Consider the following 19,027-nt stretch of genomic DNA (forward strand, 5'->3'; position numbering starts at 1 on the left):
TTTGTGTTTCTGGTTCCTAAGTCTTGCTTCCTAAAGCTTCCCCCATTCATAGATTCAAAGAATTTTAGAGCTGGAAGGGACTGAAGGTCTAGTTCTGTTCTTCTTTAATACCTATGAGAAATCTTTTCCTCTCCCTCATCCCGCAGAAAACCACTTTTCATTTTTAAAGTCATATTTTTTGTTTGAGATAGCCTTATTTTGAGACTATTAGTAAAATTGTTGAATATAGTCATTTTAACACTCTCTTGTTACCTCACAGGCCAGGTCTGTTTACAGTGCTGTATACTTTGTCCTATCCCTGCCCACTCCCCATTTTAGTAATTCTGTTTCAGCTGAATGTCACTATTGAGATGGAGGAATGAGAAGGCAGCAAATCAGCTAATTTCCAATAATGAGAAAAAGAGAAAATTGAAAGAAAGGTGATTTAGAAAGCACTTAAAGACTTATTTTAAAAAAAACTTTTTAAAAATCAAGTACTCATCTTGAGTTTAAGAAATTTTATTGGTTGGCTTCATCAAATGTTTCATTATACTTTAACATATAAAAATAATAGCTGTGGGCCACATACTGTTCTAGTTGTTTTACATATGTTAACTCATTTAATTCTCAAAACAACCTTATGAGGTAGGTTTTATTGTTATCCCCATTTTACAGATGAGAAAACTGAAACACAGGTCAAGTAACTTGCCCAGTATAAATTGAAGCTCCACATGCGGAAGAGATGAGCACTATACGGTTTTGCTAAAGTTAGAATGTATTTCTAGTATAGTCAGCTTAAGATCTTTTTATATATGAACCTGTAGAATAAAGTTTATTTGGAGAATAAGCCAAAAGGAGAATGTTTTTCAGAAGTGCTGGTTTGCCCTTGAGAAAAGGTCAACATGTATGAGTACAATTAATATACTTCTGTATTATTTAAACAGTTAAATTTTTTGTAGTTTAAAGTTCATTCACACGCACGCGCGCGCGCATGTGTGTGTGTGTGTGTGCACGTGTGTTTTCTTTTTCTTTTTCTTTTCTTTCTTTTTTTTTTTTTTTTTTGAGACAGAGTCTTACTCTGTCGCCCTGGGTAGAGTGCAGTGGCGTCATCGTAGCTCACTGCAACCTCAAACTCCTGGGCTCAAGGGATCTTCCTGCCTCAGTCTCCCAAGTAACCGGGACTACAGGCCCATGTCATGCCCCCCAGCTGATTTTTCTATTTTTAGTAGAGACGATGTCTTCTAACTCTTGCTCAGGCTGGCCTCAAACTCCTGAGCTCAAGTAAACCTTTCCACTTCAGCCTCCCAGAGTGCTAGGATTACAGGCATGAGCCACTGCACCTGGCCTTATGTGTTTTTAATTTTGCATGGAATGTTCATGCAGAATATCATCAAATTTTACTTTTTTTTGCTTATATAATTTATCTCCTTTTCTACTCTTTAATTCTGTTTTTCCCTTTTGCCTTTAAATGCGTAAGTTTCTTTACTTCAGAGTAGTATAACCAACTGCCATTTTCATAATTTTAAGTAACAGAGATGAAAAATTTTATTGAGGTCTTTAATTACCAAAGGAACCAGTAAGATGTTACAGCTAGTTCAAAGGAGAATTAAAAGAACACATGTATGTGTAGTGTAGGTTATTAGGAATGCTAAAATTAATTTATAAATAGATGTAAGACTGGTCAGTATCCATAAGGCAATAATCACATTTGAGGGGAAAACTTCATTTGCATTTTCACTGAGAATAATTTGCATTACTATCAATTGCAATAGAGTTATAAAATTAAAAGACTGTGGAAGGCACAAATAACCCAAAGGGTATGGCAGACAGTGATCTTTTTTTGCTCATTTCAGTGTCTTCACAATTTTTCTTGACAACCTATGTCCACCTCATGGACGTGGTTGGTCTTATGTTTGGTTTGCTTATTTGCATTTGTGCAGCAAGACTGTTCATTAACAGTATAGATCTCCTTCAGTTTATTCTGCAAATCTAGAGCCATACAGTGGTCTGCTTCAGTAAGTCACAAAATTAACTTTTGTCCCGAAGTGTTCACAGGAATCTCAGATCGAACTTTTAAAAGCCTCTGTTACTTGATACCTGAAGGATAGGAAACTAAATCTCAGAAACTCTGCTAGATTTCACCTGAAGTACTAGAAATTTAAGTGAATTTTACTCAGAGGTGCCCCAAATTTCCTGTGGCTCCTGGCTGGGCCAGCTTATCTGGGAGGGCTTTGTAGGCATTGGTTCCATGAGGAAAACCAATTTTTGTTCATTAAAACTATCTGGTCCTGTCTACCATGCCATTCTCAAATATGAAGTCCAGGTAAGACCTTAGTTGCATGATCAACTTGTCCGATTATACCCTGGTAAAAGAGGGAGGACAGATTCTTATTGAACTGATGCTGATACTCCATGAAAGTAAGGAGACTTCTGTAGAGAGTTTCTGAATTTGGGTTGAGTGGAGTGTCAGGAGGAAGTGATATCAGATACTATTTAAAAATGTTTCATTGTAGTTTATAAAAACAGTCTACTAAATTGCTGGGTTATAGCTAGTTAAGAAAGAAGCTTCCTGATATATCCAGAAAATAGAACATTAAAATAATGTTAACAGTATTTCAAACAAATGACCACAATAAGATTTCCTCCATTAGCTCATTGAGTACATATATAATTGTTGTTTCATTAAATCTGTTAGGAATCTACTTTCATGATTCTATCTACGTGATATGGTCTGAAAATTGTCAAAGCAATGTTAACTTAGAACTTTCTACCCAAGACTCTATTCTTTGAAGTATCAGTAGTTTGAAGTGCCTGGGACAGTCCTTTTTCACAAGGCTCATAGTCTGTCCTTTAAGATACAGTTTCTGATCTATAAGTTACAGCAGAGCCTTTGGGCAAGCATCAAAAGAGAATACAAAAGCTGTAGATGACAGACTTCATGGCTTGGTTAATTTATTATTGCTAATTGTTAAATATGGAAGGTCTGAGGGAGGGTTCATAATAATAATGCTACAGATAAATAAATTTTTTTCTATGACATGCAAAATAAAGATAATAAAGCCATTCATCCCTCCCACTACCCAAGAGGCAGTCTCAGTCTGTTGCCCAGGCTGGAGTGAAGTGGCACCACCATAGCTCACTGTAACCTTGAACTCCTGGGCTCAAGTGATCCTATTGCCTCAGCCTCCTGAGTAGCTGAGACTACAGGCGCATGCCACTATACCTGGCTAATTAAAAAAAAATGTTTTTAGAGATGGGGTCTTGCTATGTTACTCAGGCTGGTCTTGAAATCCTGGTCTCAAGCGGTCCTTCTGCCTCAGCCTCTTGAGTTTCTTGGATTACAGGTGTGAGCCACCACACCTGGCCCATTCCAAAAAAATTTTTAGACCAAATATCTCAGATGATTAAGCCTATTTTCAAAGAAGTAATCTGATTTATGAAAATGGGTAAACATAATTTTTCATACCAAGAATATCAGGTAAATAGAGCTAATAAGTGTAGAATAGGGTCCAGAGAGCTTTATTTTTACGAAATGCCATGTGTAAGTCTGACATATGTGTTGAGAACCACTGGAGGAGATGCTAGATTCAAATAAGGAGAGAAATAAGGCTGTAGACATATACACATTTTAAATAAGTGAAATGATGATTGGCAACACTATAATGTTGTATCAGTCAACATACCTGTAAGGTTTCTTTGAAGTAGCCGGCGCCAGAGAAAGAAAGATGAGCAGAGTTGAAAGGGATAAGTAAAGAGGCTTTATTGGGGCGCTCCCGGGTGGGGGTAACGAGCCCCTGAGAGAGGGACCCGGGCGAGCCTCACGGGACCCACAGGACCCAGAGAAGCAGCCCCGCCCAGAAGTCTGAGTGGGTTTTTATAGGTTTTTAGGGCTGGGGGATGGGAGTTTCTTCGGCCAGGAGATGTCCGTGCGAGAAGTGAGGAATTTCTTTGTTTCAGCTTTGGGGCCGGTATTGAGGGACAGGAGGAGCCGCCTCTTTTTTCATTAGGGAAGGGATGGCTGCCTGCCACCTGCCTTACAATACCTTCAGGACTCTTTATAGGAAAACTCTAGAATTATTTCATGAGGGTTTTGATCAGTGTTTCTCTTGAGGATAAAAAACATACTAAAGCCAGTGAGAGATTTATAGATCGTCAGGGACTCACATTAAGAGACATTTTTGAAATATACAGTTTGAGGATCTTTTATCCGAAATGCTTGGGGTCAGAAGTGTTTCAGATTTTGGAGTATTTGCACTATGTTTACTGGTTAAGCATCCCTAATCTGAAAATCTAAAATGCTCCAATGAGCATTTCCTTTGAGCATCATGTCAATGCTTGAAAACTTTCCAGATTTTGGAGCATTTTGGATTTTGGATTTTTGAATTAGGAATGCTCAACCTATATTGACATTTTACTTATGCTCTTTAATCTTGAAAGCTTAATGTCTTTCTGATTTGACAACTCTTATAACACAACTCTTAAATAGTAACACATCAAACAAGCATAATTATTTTTAACATCCATTTTTTTTATAAGTTGAAATCTTTGTACTTTTCCTGGGGCTCTGAGAAATCTCAGAAGTTTTTTAGGTAGATTTCTTTTTCTGAATTTATAGTTTGATCTTTTTTTTTTGAGACAGAGTCTCACTCTGTTGCCCAGGCTAGAGTGAGTGCCGTCGCGTCAGCCTGGCTCATAGCAACCTCAAACTCCTGGACTCAAGCAAACCTTCTGTCTCAGCCTCCCGAGTAGCTGGGACTACAGGCATGTGCCACCATGCCCGGCTAATTTTTTCCATATATATTTTTAGCTGTCCATATAATTTCTTTCTATTTTTAGTAGAGACGGGGTCTCGCTCTTGCTCAGGCTGGTCTCGAACACCTCAGCTCCAACAATCCACCTGCCTTGGCCTCCCAGAGCGCTGGGATTACAGGCGTGAGCCGCCGCACCCGGCCTATTGTTTGATCATAAAAAGACAAACCAAAAAGAGTTGTCAGAGAAGAGTTGAACATTTGATTATTGTAGGATTCATGGGTGTCTGAGAAACAATATTTGGTTACCAATTTAATTGAAGTGACAATAAAACATTTAGAAATAAACATAGAAGTTAATGTGGTTCATAAAGAACCATCATCCTTTTATAAGTAGAGGACCTTTGCTCCTTAGTCTTTTTTTTTCTTTAAATAATCAAAAACATAATAAAGTCAACAAAATCACAAGGCTGATTAGAAGAAAGGTAAAGAATAACCTTTCATGTTGTAAGTGAAGACATTAAACAGTAAATCAAGGGAATAATTCCATCCAATTGGGTTGCTGAAATATTAACACATTTCATAGGTTTTTTTCCAGATTCAAGTGTTATAAATCGAAGGAAATAAAATTGTTTCCAAATTTTGTCTTTCATGTGCTTTTTCAATATTCTGAAATGAGCTTTAGGACAAAATATTTGAGAGCCACCACTTTAGGAAAAAACTGCTTTTTTTCTCCCTTTGAAAAACAAAAGCACATACGGTTTGTATTTTTGTCACTATTACTCCTAGTATAGTTGCAATCACTTACTTTATTATTTTATTTTATTTTTACAGTTTTTTTCCTTGCCATTGATTTTGCAATAAACAACCACTTACTTTAATAATAACTTTTAACCATAGTAACTTCTTCAGAGAGGAAACTGGGAGCAGGGGTGGACTGTTGAGATATGTCGTACATAAGCATTGTCTACTGTTTTTTTTTGTTTGTTTTTATTTCCAAGTATTACAGGGTACAAATATTTTTGGTTACACAGATCGCTTTTATAATGCTTGAGTCAGGTTTATAAATGTGCCTGTCACCCCAGATAGTGTTCGTTGTACCTGTTAGATTGGTTTTCGCCCATCCCCTCTGTCCCCCTCCCTGCTGCTTGATTTCCATTGAGTTTTACTTCCCCATTGTCTACTGTTTTTTACTTGAAGCTTTTGGAAATTATCTTTCAAGATGACATTTTTCAAACATAAATACTGTTGAATAACTCCATTTAGTTGAACAAAGATTTCCATTTTCATAATATTATGGAGAAATAATATTAGCTTATTTGACTGGTAAAACCTTCATATTTTAGGAAAAACAAACCCAAGTAGAATAAGATAAATGTTTGCATTATACTTAACACTGATAAATAGGAAAAAAGACATAGTGTTTTTTTAAACCAGTTATTAAATTAGTTTCATTTACCAGAGACTTCACTTAACTAGGTGAACTTGTACTCTTAAAATGTTTCTGATTTAGTTCCTGTAATAAGTTTTGAAAAAACTTTTAATACAGTTAGTCTTAGAAGTTCAATTTCTTTATTTTCTGGGATTTTAGGAATATTTTCTCTGTAACATTTCTCTATTCATCTCTATAAACCAATCTGAATAGAGCTCCTTTAAGAGACTTCATAATTTAATGTTTTAATACTTCCATAGGGTATTAACATACTGATATCACATAATGGTAAATCCCTTTTTGAATTAGACACAGAGAATTTATAGCTTCAGTTCTACCACTTTAGTCACAAGTCAAGAGTGAACACAAACAGAAGAAATTATAATCAAGCTATCAAAGCCAGACTTCTTTTTAGATTCTTGAGTTTAGCTCACAATGGAAAAACAGACAAAGAAATAGACTAACCAAATGGATTTTCTGTCATTTCTTACCTAACAGAATAAATAACTATAATTAATCCATTTACAGAGACCACCAAATAGTCTGATCATAAAACTAAATTTATAATCATTGCTGCCACCAAAGGGAAATAGCATATTGTCTTAACTAGAGAAGAAAGAAACTAGAGAAACAGAGTCAGCAGAGTTAAATTTTTATTGCCACTTGGGAAAAATCATTACTTTTAAATAAATATAAAATGACCATGACTCAAAGATTTAACTCATTTATTACTGTGGGAACAAGTTGCCTTTTTGATTTTACTATTTGGTTGTCTAAACAGCAGTCCCCATCCTATGGTGAGTTGTATAATTATTTTTATTATATATTACAGTATAATAATAATAGAAATAAAGTGCACAATAAATGTAATGTGCTTGGATCATCCTGAAGCCATTCCCACCGCACTCCCCCAGTCAGTGGAAAAAATTGTCTTCCATGAAAAACAGTCCTTGGTGCCAAAAAGGTTGGGGACCGTTGGTCTAATAGCTATCTGAGACTTAAATATCACCTCTAAACCATTTTTTTCTTGTGGTCCTCCCATTTCAGTTAATGTCAATTCCATTCTTCCAGTTGCTTAGGGACAAAATCTTAGTCACCCTTGATTTCTTTCGTTAACTGTACATCTGATCTGTTGGCAAAATCCTCTTGGTTCTGCCATCAAAGTATATCTAGACTGTATTAACTGCTCAGTTAAAACAAAGATTGTGTCATTTCTCAAAACCTGATAGCTTCCCTTCTCAGAGTAAAGAAGTTATTTTAATGGCTTTCAAGGCTTCTGACTTCATCTACTGCTCTCCCTACTCCAGCCACACTTTATTCACATCTATTCCTTAAATATACCACTCATACTTTTGCCTCATGGCCTTTGTACTTCCTGTTCCCTCTGCCCAGAATGTAGAAGCCACATGAGGGCCTTTTTTCTGTTTTTTATGAGCATAAGGACACCATGTCTCAGTCTTACACTTATTCTTCCCTTTGCCTTGTAATGCCCTTTCCCCAGATAACGTGACAGTTCACTATTTATATTTCTACTCAGCTACCCCACCATCTGATTATCCTATCTGAAGTAACCCTCTCTGGACCCTTTATCCTGCTGACTTTTTGCTTTTTAGGTCTGAATGCATAATATTTATTATTTGCCTCCTCACAATGAGAGCAGGGGCTTTATTTCTACATTTCCAACACCTAGAGTAGTGTATATAGTAAGCATTAAGTATTTGTTTCATAAATGAATGAAGTAAGCTGATGGGGAGATGGGTGGGGGGTTATGAACAGTAATACATTTTTATTTTCATGAAGACTATAAATTATCTTCTCTAACATTTTATAGGGAAATTCTCTCTATAGAAAAATCTTTGGCCCATGCTTGAATTTCTACCAATACTTAAATACTTTAAGCTAAGAATTGACTATTCCTTAATGAGTTAAGAGTCTGGGATAAGGTTATTTAATTCTTTTAATATATATTATAATATATATATAGAATGAAGAGATTTGAATTAAGAGGTAATGTTTGGAACATGGATTATAGAGTTCAGCAGCCCCCACTTCAGATGCCATTATTATGAACATCTCAGGCAATCAAGGCAGAATGAAAGACTGGATTATCTTGGGAGGTAGAGAGTAAAGACATTCATAGAGAAGGAGAATGGAGGGGCCGAAGGGACTGAGATAAATTTGAAACTACTAATAATTGGTGGGAGGATGTCATTTACCTTTCCCTAAGTCTCTACTTCCTGGTGTTGGCCTGGGAGGAGAAAGGTTACAACCTAATTTTCTTAAATCCCTAAACTTGGGAAAACAGTCTTTGTTTCTTTATCTTTGACATCCATTCAGGAAACCTTTGGATTCCCCTTACGCACCAGGCCTCAGGCCTGGCTCTGGGTGCTGGTAATAGAGTGGTGGATGAGATAAAGTTTCCTATTCAAATACCCCGTCCCTTTATTTTCCTTCTTCTAATTTTGTAGTTTGAATGTTAATAATTTCATCGTTTTGTAGGTGATGAAAGAACTATGGTCTTTGTTGAAACTAAGAAAAAAGCAGACTTTATTGCAACTTTTCTTTGTCAGGAAAAAATATCAACTACAAGTATTCATGGGTGAGTAGATTAATATGATTTCCTAGTAGGGGAATGACTTCTATTTGGCATTTTAAGAAACATCAGTTTATATAACTAATATGATACAATCTTAGGATTAGGATTCAGAATTCTCTCAAGATCTAAACTATTACTTCCCTCCCTCCCCCAGGAAAGGGACAGCACCCAGGAGGACCAAACTATTGTTCTTCATCTTCATTCTTAGTTTTTAGAAGAATAAAGTTGTAGTGGTGAGCGAGTCTGCCTTAGGCCCCTCCTCATGAGTGGGAACTTCTCAAGAGATCTCAAAGGATCTCTGGTCCTTGTATCTTAAGTTTTTTCTTTGCCGAACCTAATCTTTCTGATGCCTTTTTTTTTTATTGGAGTGCTTAAAAATGTCATATTAACATTATTGGCACATTAGTGAACCTAAAATACTAATCACTGAGTATATGGATTCTGAAATTATACTTTTAAAACTATTTTTTGAGCAAGCATTCTAATCACGTAATTGTATACGTTGTCAAGACTAGAAAGCATAGTGATTATTTGTAGGTAAGATTTGACATTTATCATCCTTGAGTTTGTATTCTGGTTCTATGTATTAGCTGTTACCTTATCTTATCTACAAATAGGGATAATTGTTACAACTCAAAGTGTTACTGTGAGGATTAAAATGGTGGCTTGGAAGGAATTATTATAGTACCTGTTATGTAAGAAGTGGACATTAATATTAAATGCTATTTTTACTATTAAAAAGAAGTTTGCATGTTGAACTTCAGTGACTCTCTTTAACATATTAGCTGCCATGTGAGTTGTATTTAACTCATGCTAGTTTTGAGCATGGGGCCTCGAGAAGCATATGTAACTCACACATCTCTTTACCTTGCAATCCTCTCAAACTGTTTTTCAAGTTGCATATAACTCACACACAGAAAACAATAAAAAAAAAAAAAACAAACTTTTCATTAAATTAAAAAGGATTGTTTTGTTTTTGAAGTTTTTATTCTATTTTCATAATAAAACATTGTGGCCCCGAGAAAAAAAATTTTTTTCTAGTGTGGCCGTCAATGTGTTAAAGATTTTCTTAAAAGTGCTCCTAATATACGCTTTCTTTTCTTTCAAGTGATCGGGAGCAGAGAGAGAGAGAGCAAGCTCTTGGAGATTTTCGCTGTGGAAAGTGCCCAGTTCTTGTTGCTACTTCAGTAGCTGCCAGAGGGCTGGATATTGAAAATGTTCAACATGTTATCAATTTTGATCTTCCTTCTACCATTGATGAATATGTTCATCGAATTGGGCGTACTGGTCGTTGTGGGAATACTGGCAGAGCTATTTCCTTTTTTGATCCTGACTCAGATAACCATTTAGCACAACCTCTATTGAAAGTACTGTCAGATGTAAGTTTTAAAATTTTAAAACTGAATGGATAGTGTTGTTACTTCATCGTTGAAAGTAGACATTTTATGCATATGTATATAAAGAGTAGTTTCCAGTCCTTGAGACTTTATGTTGCATGTGAAGTTACTTTTTTTTTTTTTTTTCAAAGGCTCAACAGGATGTTCCTGGGTGGTTGGAAGAAATTGCCTTTAGTACTTATGTTCCTGGCTTCGGTGGTAGTACAAGAGGAAATGTGTTTGCATCAGTTGACACTAGGAAGGTTAGTTGAAGGGAAAAATTCAGAACTTGGCTTCCAGTTACTCTTTGTAAATGTTGTGCTTAATGTTGTGAAGTAACTATAATATTTAATAATTTTAACCATTGTTTTCATGCTTAGAAGGTAGCTACTTCATTATTTCTTTAAAATTTTAGGTACTTTTTTTTGAGACACGGAGTCTTGCTCTGTTGCCCCTGGTAGAGTACAGTGGCGTCATCATAGCTCACTGCAGCCTTAAACTTCTGGGCTCAAGCAATACTCTGACTGGCCTCCCTAGTAGCTTGGGACTACAGGTGCATGCCATGACACCTGGCTAATTTTTCTATTTTTAGTAGAGACGGGGGTCTTGCTCTTGAGTAGGCTGGTCTTGAACTCCTGAGCTCAAGCACTTCTGCTTCGGCTTCACAGAGTGCTAGGATTACAGGGGTGAACCACAGTGACCAGCCTATTTTTGGTTTTAAAAGTGAGGAATTAACTTTGAGATGTATTCCCAAACATCCTCCTCTCTCAAATTATAAATTTTAATTTGGGGTCTTTTAAACTTCCAATAGAATTCTTTAATTTTTAAAATCTGACCATATTAAAATAAAATACAGGAGCTGTGGGGCTGCAAGTCTTTTCTGATATGTCAGTTTTTATAGGCAACAGCACCTTTATACAGAAACAATGAGCATACTAGTTAAATACTTAGCTTCTTCGTTGAAGTGTAGCATGTTTTTTCCCACTTGCCAAAATTAATGGCTTAAATCTTTTTCTGGAAATATTTTACACAATTTAGACTTCTGGTTTGATATGGGCCTTTTTTCAAATGAATCAGATTTAGTGAGAATGAAGTTCTTTATGTATTTGGGGAAGACAGGGTAGATAACTTGAGTCCCTGCTATCAGTCTGGGTGATATAACTTTAAAGCTATAACAAAATTAAATATTTCTTTCTTTTTTCTTTTTTTTAAAGAATTACCAGGGCAAGAGCACTTTGAACACAACAGGGTTTTCTTCTTCACAAGCTTCCAATCCAGTAGATGATGAGTCATGGGATTAAAGCTAGAGCATCCTTCAAGTCTGTGGTACAGTTTTGATGCAAAGAAGAAAATAGTTTTGATTTTTGATTTTTTTAACAGAAGTATGAAACCTGACATTCTCATCTCTGGATATCCTTCTGTTCTCACTCCCACCCTTAAAAAAATTCTTACTGACTAGTTATATGAGATGCTAAAAGTTACAACGTTGCAGTTACTGATACAAATAGTGTTAACTGGAAATATTAAAGCATTCTAAATGTCTTATTTCTAGTGTATTCTTCAGGGGGTTTAGACATGTTTTATGTCTAAATTCTAAGACTTAGCATAGTGCTTAAAACAAGCTATAAGATACGATACACTTTTGGTTAAAAATTGTGTCTCATTTTTACTTGAGCCTTTAAAACAGTACTGTAGTATGTCACTATAATGTGATAACATGATTTTCATGAAACAGTAGAAGACTTAAGCCTTTAAAAGTGATTTTTATTTTAGACCATCAGATATGTGATGAAAATGGCTAAATGTTTGCAACGTGAGCTCTGTACTCAATGGCATAACAAATGTTTGTTTTTATAATATACAGACTTTCCTTGAAAATAAAGGCTGAAACACATTTTTCCCCTAAGTTTTCCAACAGTACTTTTAATTTTTCTTTGTTGCATATCATAGTTCTCAACTCTTATATTTTGAAACTTTTGTTGTGTCTTGTGAAACCAATGCAGTGAACAAAGTCTTACATAAATTAAATATTAATATACAATATTCAGTAATACACAAATGTAATGAAAACCTTAGAACTCAAATTCATTTTATCAACAAAAAATGCTGTTCACTCAACATAACTTTTTGATTCGTATTTTAAGAATAAGGAAAAGAACTCTGTCTTTCTTTTATTCACCATTATGTATCTTGAACTTACTATGCTTAGAATTTAAGAGGTTCTTAATAAATCATTAAATGAAAGAACCCCAACATAAAGACACAAGTAAGGTGTAAAAATTGAGGCAAATGATCAGGTTTTTTTTTGTTTTGTTTTTGTTTTTGAGTCTCCCTCTGTCACCTGGGCTAGAGTGCAGTGGTGTCATCATAGCTCACTGCAACCTCCAACTCCCTGGGCTCGAGCAATCCTCCTGCCTTAGTCTCTCAAGTAGCCGGGACTACAGGCACACGCAACCATGTCTGGCTAATTTTTTCTGGTTTTTGTAGAGACAGGGGTCTTGCTCTTCCTCAGGCTGGTCTCAAACTCCTGACCTCAAGTGATCCTCCCACCTTGGCCACCCAGAGTGCTAGGATTACAGGCATTAGCCACCACACCTGGCCAAAAATGATCAGTTTTAAGTGTTATTCACCTAAACAATCCAAAGTGACATGTCCCCAGTGTATATCTTGTTACAGGAATCTAATAAATGAGGCATCACATAAGAAAATGGAAGGCATATTTGACAGATAGTGTGAGGATAACTGGTTAGATGCCTACCTCATGCCATATTCAAAATAAACTCTATGTGAATAATAAAAAGTTAAAACTATAAATATTAAACCTATGAATTGGGGATAAAGGTTGACTTTAAGCTCTAAGAACAGAAACCACAAAGAGGGAAACAACAGATTTGATCACTAAAGGATTAGTTGCCTATATAAAAAGAGTGAAAAGTAGACAAGGAAAAATATTACTGTGACTACAGTGGATTATCAGTATGTAGTTCATTATATGTGGATATGTAGGAATACCAATAGAAGAATAAAAAAATACATAAACAACTCAAAAAGGGAAGTTCAACTAATAAAAATATGGGAAATATTTTACCTTTACTCTGTAATCTCACTTCTGGGAAAGGCTGAATGAATGAAGGTGTTTGCATTGTTATTTGTAATATTTGTGTGTCTTCTCTTCTAGTTTGTTTACAAAGAACATTTATAGGCCATTTTTGTCTCCTGTTTTTCATTTCCTCAAAGAGCTGCTTGGTCATAGCTGTCCTGATTGCCTTTTTTTTTTTTTTTTGAGACCATCTTGCTCTGGCACTGGGACTAGAGTGCAGTGGCATCATTGTAGCTCACTGCAACCGCCAACTCCTGAGCTCACGTGATCCTCCCACCTCCCCGAGTGCTAGGATTATAGGTGTGAGCCACCATTCCTGGCCCCTGATTGCTTGTTAAAAATTTTTGATTTTGCTTGCCTTATCAAATTACCATAATAGCTTTAGAGAATCAGATATAAAAAAGGAAAGGAAATCACAGAAAATCATGCCACTATTACAGACCAAGTGTAAATGTCCATATGTTCAATTATTTATCTCTAGGTATAGGTTTGAATAATTTCTTTAAAATTATCAAAGTAACAGTATACTTATGATTAGAAAATAAAATACTATAGAAGCATTTATAATAGGAAGCAATATGATTCTGCCCCTCTTTCCAAATTGCCATCCCACATCCAACAATCAGCTATTAATACCTTGAACCATTTCTTCTTGTTACCATCGTATACAGTTTGAATATCCCTTATGCAAAATTCCCAGGACCTGAAGTGTTTCAGATGTTAGATTTTTTTAGAATTTTGGAATATTTATATAATATTTAATGAGTTATCTTGGGTATGGGACCCAACTATAAAAACAAAATTCATTTATGCTTCACATACACCTCATAGCCTAAAGGTAATTTTATACAGTAATTTGTGCATGAAACAGTTTGTGTATGTTGTCAGAGAGCAAAGATGTCACTATCTCAGCCACCCATGTGGACAATCTGTGACATCATGTTGGTGTTCAAAAAGTTTTGGTTTTTGGAGCATTTAGGATTTCAGATTTTTGGATTAGGGGTGTTCAATCTGTATTTTTGACTCACTAAGTTTAGACATCTGTATTGAAATCTTAAGCCTTTATCATTTTGTAAGTTGTATGTACAGATGCTCCTTGCCTTACAGTGGGGTTACATCCCAATAAACCCATTGTAATTGAAAATATAATTTTTGTACCTTTCCCTTCAGTCCTTAGAGTCTAGTGCCCTTTCCTCTCTAATTCTGTTCAAAGTCTGCTCTCAAGGCATAGGTTGAGATGTGACTGATAAGGCTTTACTTTTCTTCCTTGAATCCTTTGCATTTTAGTAGGAGTGAAAGATTGTGGCCTTAAGCTACAGTAGAAAGCTCCAAGTGTGGAATAGTAATCATCAGGTATATGTGTAAGGGTTTGGGAGTAATGGTTATGCAGTTGGGAAGGAAGGTGAGGGGTGTACCCTATTTCACACTGGGTAGATAATCTCCTACTCCACCTGTCTCTGGAGTCTTGGGGTAGGGTAGAAATGTGTTCTGATTTCATTGTTCAGCATTAATTACATTTCTATATAGGGTATCAGCATTGGTTAGTTGTTTACCCCTCCTCCCTTTCCCATAGTTTCCCGCACTTGGCTGTTTGCGTACTTCTCTCTTTGTGGGTACCCTAATTTGGGAGAAGGCAGTTTTTCATTTTTTTTGGTGTGGCCTTCATAGAATTTTAAATATTTTGAAAATGGGGGCCGGGCGCGGTGCCTCACGCCTGTAATCCTAGCACTCTGGGAGGCCGAGGTGGGCGGATCGTTAGAGCTCAGGAGTTCGAGACCAGCCTGAGCAAGAGCGAGACCCCATCTCTACTAAAAATAGAAAGAAATTATATGGACAGCTAAAAATATATATAGAAAAAATTAGCCGGGCATGGTGGCTCATGCCTGTAGTCCCAGCTACTCGGGAGGCTGACAGGAGGATCGCTTGAGCTCAGGAGTTTGAGGTTGCTGTGAGCTAGGCTAACGCCACGGCACTCACTCTAGCCGGGGCAACAGAGTGAGACTCTGTCTCAAAAAAAAAAAGAAAGAAAATGGGATACGTATTTAGTCTTCTAAAGCATCTTCCGAAGGCCCTATTAAAACTTCAGTGACTTTCCAGGGTCTGCTTATGCTCACTGTGGGATTTAGATTCCCGCGCCCTATGAACGTGAACCTAACACCTTCAAATAATTAGTCCAGGTGGACTCAATCCCTCCAGAAGAAAACCTGAGCCTGGACACCTGGGGCTTGTGTGCAGCGGGAGCCGCAGTGAAGCTGCCAGTCCCGGGAAGCTGCTTCCGCCCACGTCCAGAGCTCACGGAGGCGGTTCCCAGAGGCAGCCTGACAACGGTGGTCCTTCCGCTGTCTCCACCTAGCGGCGGGAGCCTTCCCCGGACGGCGCAGGAGGTGGGACGGGTGGGACGGAGGACTGGGCTGAGCAGCCGCGAAGGAAACCTGCCGCGGGACTCTGGCTGCGCTCAGGTGAGTGGCGCGGTGAGGGGTGGGGGGCTGGGTTTTCCTTGGGCTCTCACTTTAGAATTGCAGTTCCTTATCTTTTTGGATCACATAAGTTATAGATTCAAGTTTTACTATAACATTTCAGAGGCTTTATTAACCTTTCTGAAATCTATTAACAGACCTACCCAAAGGGTCTAGGAACCACTGATTAAGACCCCTGCTCGGCCAGGCCTGGTGGCTTCCACCTGTCATCCTGGCACTCCGGGAGGCCGAGATGCTGAGGCAGGAGGATCGCTTGAGCCCAGGAATTTGAGGTTGCTGTGAGCTAGGCTGATGCCAGGGCACTCTAGCCCAGATGACAAAGCTAGGCGAGACCCTGTCTCAAAAACAAAAACACCCTGCTCTAGGGACAGATGATGCCTTCAGGAATCCCATGTCAAGAGAAGATGGGGGACAACAGAGTTAGTGTGTAGGGACACTAATGCTGGACACTGGAAATTGAAGTGAACAAATGAGATTTGTCCCCGAGTTTGGGGGCTGATGATTCAGGTAAATTCCTTAGATCTTTACCTAAGTAATTCTATTGTTTTGCTATAATTTAGGGGGTGATTATTAAATCATCAAAGTAGGGCATCTGGAATTTACTTTTCTATGGGGGATTCCTTGAAAGAATTTTTTGTCTCCATCAGTTAGTGTTTTCTGGATTTGGAGTCCTGTACTTCTGTGGGGTTCTTCTTCACTATTCACAAACAAACATTTGCTTCCCTTGGATATATCTATTGTAACTTGATTTTCGTTTTAGTTTTGGGATGGCAGTTAACTGTGTGGGATATTTAAAAACTCTCAACAGAAATTAAAACACTTTAAAATAATTTAAAAATTTATATTACAGCAGGAAGAGCTATAACAAAGTGAGCGTGACGCTTCCTAATACTAGTTGGAGTAGCCTTAACACTGGCTTTATTCGTCAACTTGTGTGGTGCCTAGCATTGCAAGGATCTGCTTCAGGCCTTGGTTTGCTTGTATGAAAAGGCAGACAATAACTAGGTTGTTTTCTTTGGGCGGGGGGGCGGGGGGGGGGCGGGGTACATCTCTATCTGATGAAGTCACACAGTTCATGCAGTTACATAAAATATTTTTAAGAGGCAATCTTGTGTAAGAATGCAGGTGTCGTAGCTGAATGTTGGTGCACTTATATTTTAATGCTCAGGTCTTATTCTGGTATTGCATTAGCTGCTTTATCAATGTTAAATAGACAGTTGATTCTTGAAAAGTCAGTGACCACATTTCCAACTGTAGTGGTTGAATCTCTATTATAAATACAGTTTGCCCTTGGGATATCACATGGCATGAGTAATGCTTGCTAATTGACCATTTTGGCATCATCTCATATTCCTCATCAATCAGTTATTTCCTTAGTCTTAAGAGTGTTCCACCACTGGAGATTTATTCATGATAATCCATGAATGCTAATGAGCTAAGGATAAATCCCTGGCATGTTCTTGCCAGTTAAATGTTGCAATGAAGATCTGGCAATTTTATCGTAATGTGTTCTTCAGCTGAGGTATGTTACTGGGTTAGCAGTCATCTGAGAAGGTGGAAAGTTTGGTTACAATAATTTATTTAAATTCTATAAACAGAATTGCTGTTGCTATGGTGCCACAAAGAAAATACTATCATTTGGAGTAGGATTTAGAATGGATCAGTGCCCAAGTAAGTACAATTTATCCTAGTGTGGATACTATTAATATGAATAAAATATGTGCAGAGTGATGCTAATCACTTATTTAAACCAAGTAGTAACAGACTTATAGTTTTCTCATCTGTGTACATAGTTCAGTAGGAAAATGAACCATAATTTACTGAAATGACTCAAATTGACCAAAGTTTGAATCCAATTTTGTGATCTTGAGCAGGTTAGTGTTTTAAATTTGAAATAAAGTTTACCTATAATAAAAAGCAAAAATCTTTAAGTATACAGTTTAAGTTTTTACCTACGTGTACTCCTTATAACCATCACCCAAATCGAGATAATGGAGCATTTTTATCACCCTAGACAGTTCCCTCGTGCCATTTTCCAGTCTACTCCCTTGCCTGTAGGTAACCAGTATTCTGGTTTTCGTCACCATAAATTAGATTTGCCTGTTCTTGTACTTCATATAAATGGAATCATGGAGTATGCTCCTTTTTGTGTCTCGCTGCTTTTATTCAACATAATATCTGTGAGATTCATCCATGTTTTGTGTATCAGTAATTCCTTTTTATTCTTGTGTGGTATTCTGTCGTTTGAATATACTACAAATTGTTTTGCAGTCTTCTGTTGATGGGTATTTGGATTGTTTTTGACTATTATGAATAAAGCTTCTGTGAATATTCTTCTACAACTCTTTTTCGCAACATAAGGACTCAGTTTTCTTGTGCATTTACCTAGGAGTGGAATTGCTCGATAATAGGGTTTAACTTCACTAGAAACAGCTAAAGAATTTTCCAGAATGCTTGCACCATTTAATATAGCCACCAGCATTATAAGAGTGTTCCATTCATTCCATATTCTCACCATTACTTGGTATTGCTGGTGGATTTAATTCTAGCCATTTACTGTCGTTCTATATTTCCCTGATGATTAGTGATGTTGGACACTTTTTCATATGCTTATTGGCCATTTCTGTCTTCACCTGTTTACATGTCCATCCAGTCACAGTCTTGCAAACACTATAGCTGCCAGTAGTAAAAAGGGGGAGGAGAAAAGACGAACTCACAGGATGGGGTGCTGTCTTGCTGCTCAGTGGTGATCCCAAGAATTGTGAAAATAGTGTATCCTTAGGCTAAGTCCTTTGGGTCACTGATTGGATCTTTAGGGTTGACACTTGCTGCTTTTACAAACCCCAAAACTTCAGTGGCTTAACGCAATAAAGGTATGTTTTTTTCTCACCTGACCTGTGGGGGTGTTCTTGGTAGGTAGATGACCTCTCTAGCAGTTATGTAAGAATCCAGGCTCCTTCCCACCCTTTGGCTCTGCAGTCTTTGGTGTACGGTTTCTAAGGTCTTTATGCTTCTCTTCATCAAACCAGAGAAAGGGAAACAAGATTGGGGGAGAGGGGAAGTGGACTTCTGGAAGATTTTTATGGGTCAGGCAAGGAAATAGCCTTCTCACATTCCTCTGTTGAGAACTTGGTCACATCTAACTATAAGGAAGACTGGGAGATGTAGCCTTATCTGTGTGCTTCTAAAGCTGGGAATTGGCTAGCAGTCTCTGCCAATACTGATGAAAGGAGATGTTCTCCAGAATGGTCAATGGATTTCTGTACTAAATTGAGTCAGGACAAAGACCTCTTGATCTGCTTCAAATAGCAAGGAATCT

At 37.3% G+C, this 19,027-nt stretch overlaps 1 protein-coding gene across 4 annotated transcripts in view; it reads left to right on the plus strand.

Moving 5' to 3' along the window:
* DDX4 (DEAD-box helicase 4) overlaps nucleotides 1-12,045 on the plus strand; it is a 60,868-nt gene extending 48,823 nt beyond the window's left edge. For 3 of the 4 annotated variants that reach the window (XM_069492087.1, XM_069492089.1, XM_069492088.1), the window contains 4 exons: nucleotides 8,659-8,758; nucleotides 9,864-10,134; nucleotides 10,284-10,394; nucleotides 11,355-12,045. In XM_069492087.1, the coding sequence (XP_069348188.1) occupies nucleotides 8,659-8,758; nucleotides 9,864-10,134; nucleotides 10,284-10,394; nucleotides 11,355-11,432 (560 nt within the window). In that variant the 3' untranslated portion in view covers nucleotides 11,433-12,045. Of the gene's footprint in view, nucleotides 1-8,658; nucleotides 8,759-9,863; nucleotides 10,135-10,283; nucleotides 10,395-11,345 lie in introns of all 4 variants that reach the window. The other variant, XM_069492086.1, reaches the window with a different exon arrangement.
* The last annotated feature ends 6,982 nt before the right edge of the window (nucleotides 12,046-19,027 follow it).

This window comes from Eulemur rufifrons, chromosome 17 (genome assembly GCF_041146395.1).
Source record: "Eulemur rufifrons isolate Redbay chromosome 17, OSU_ERuf_1, whole genome shotgun sequence".
Lineage (NCBI taxonomy): Eukaryota > Metazoa > Chordata > Mammalia > Primates > Lemuridae > Eulemur > Eulemur rufifrons.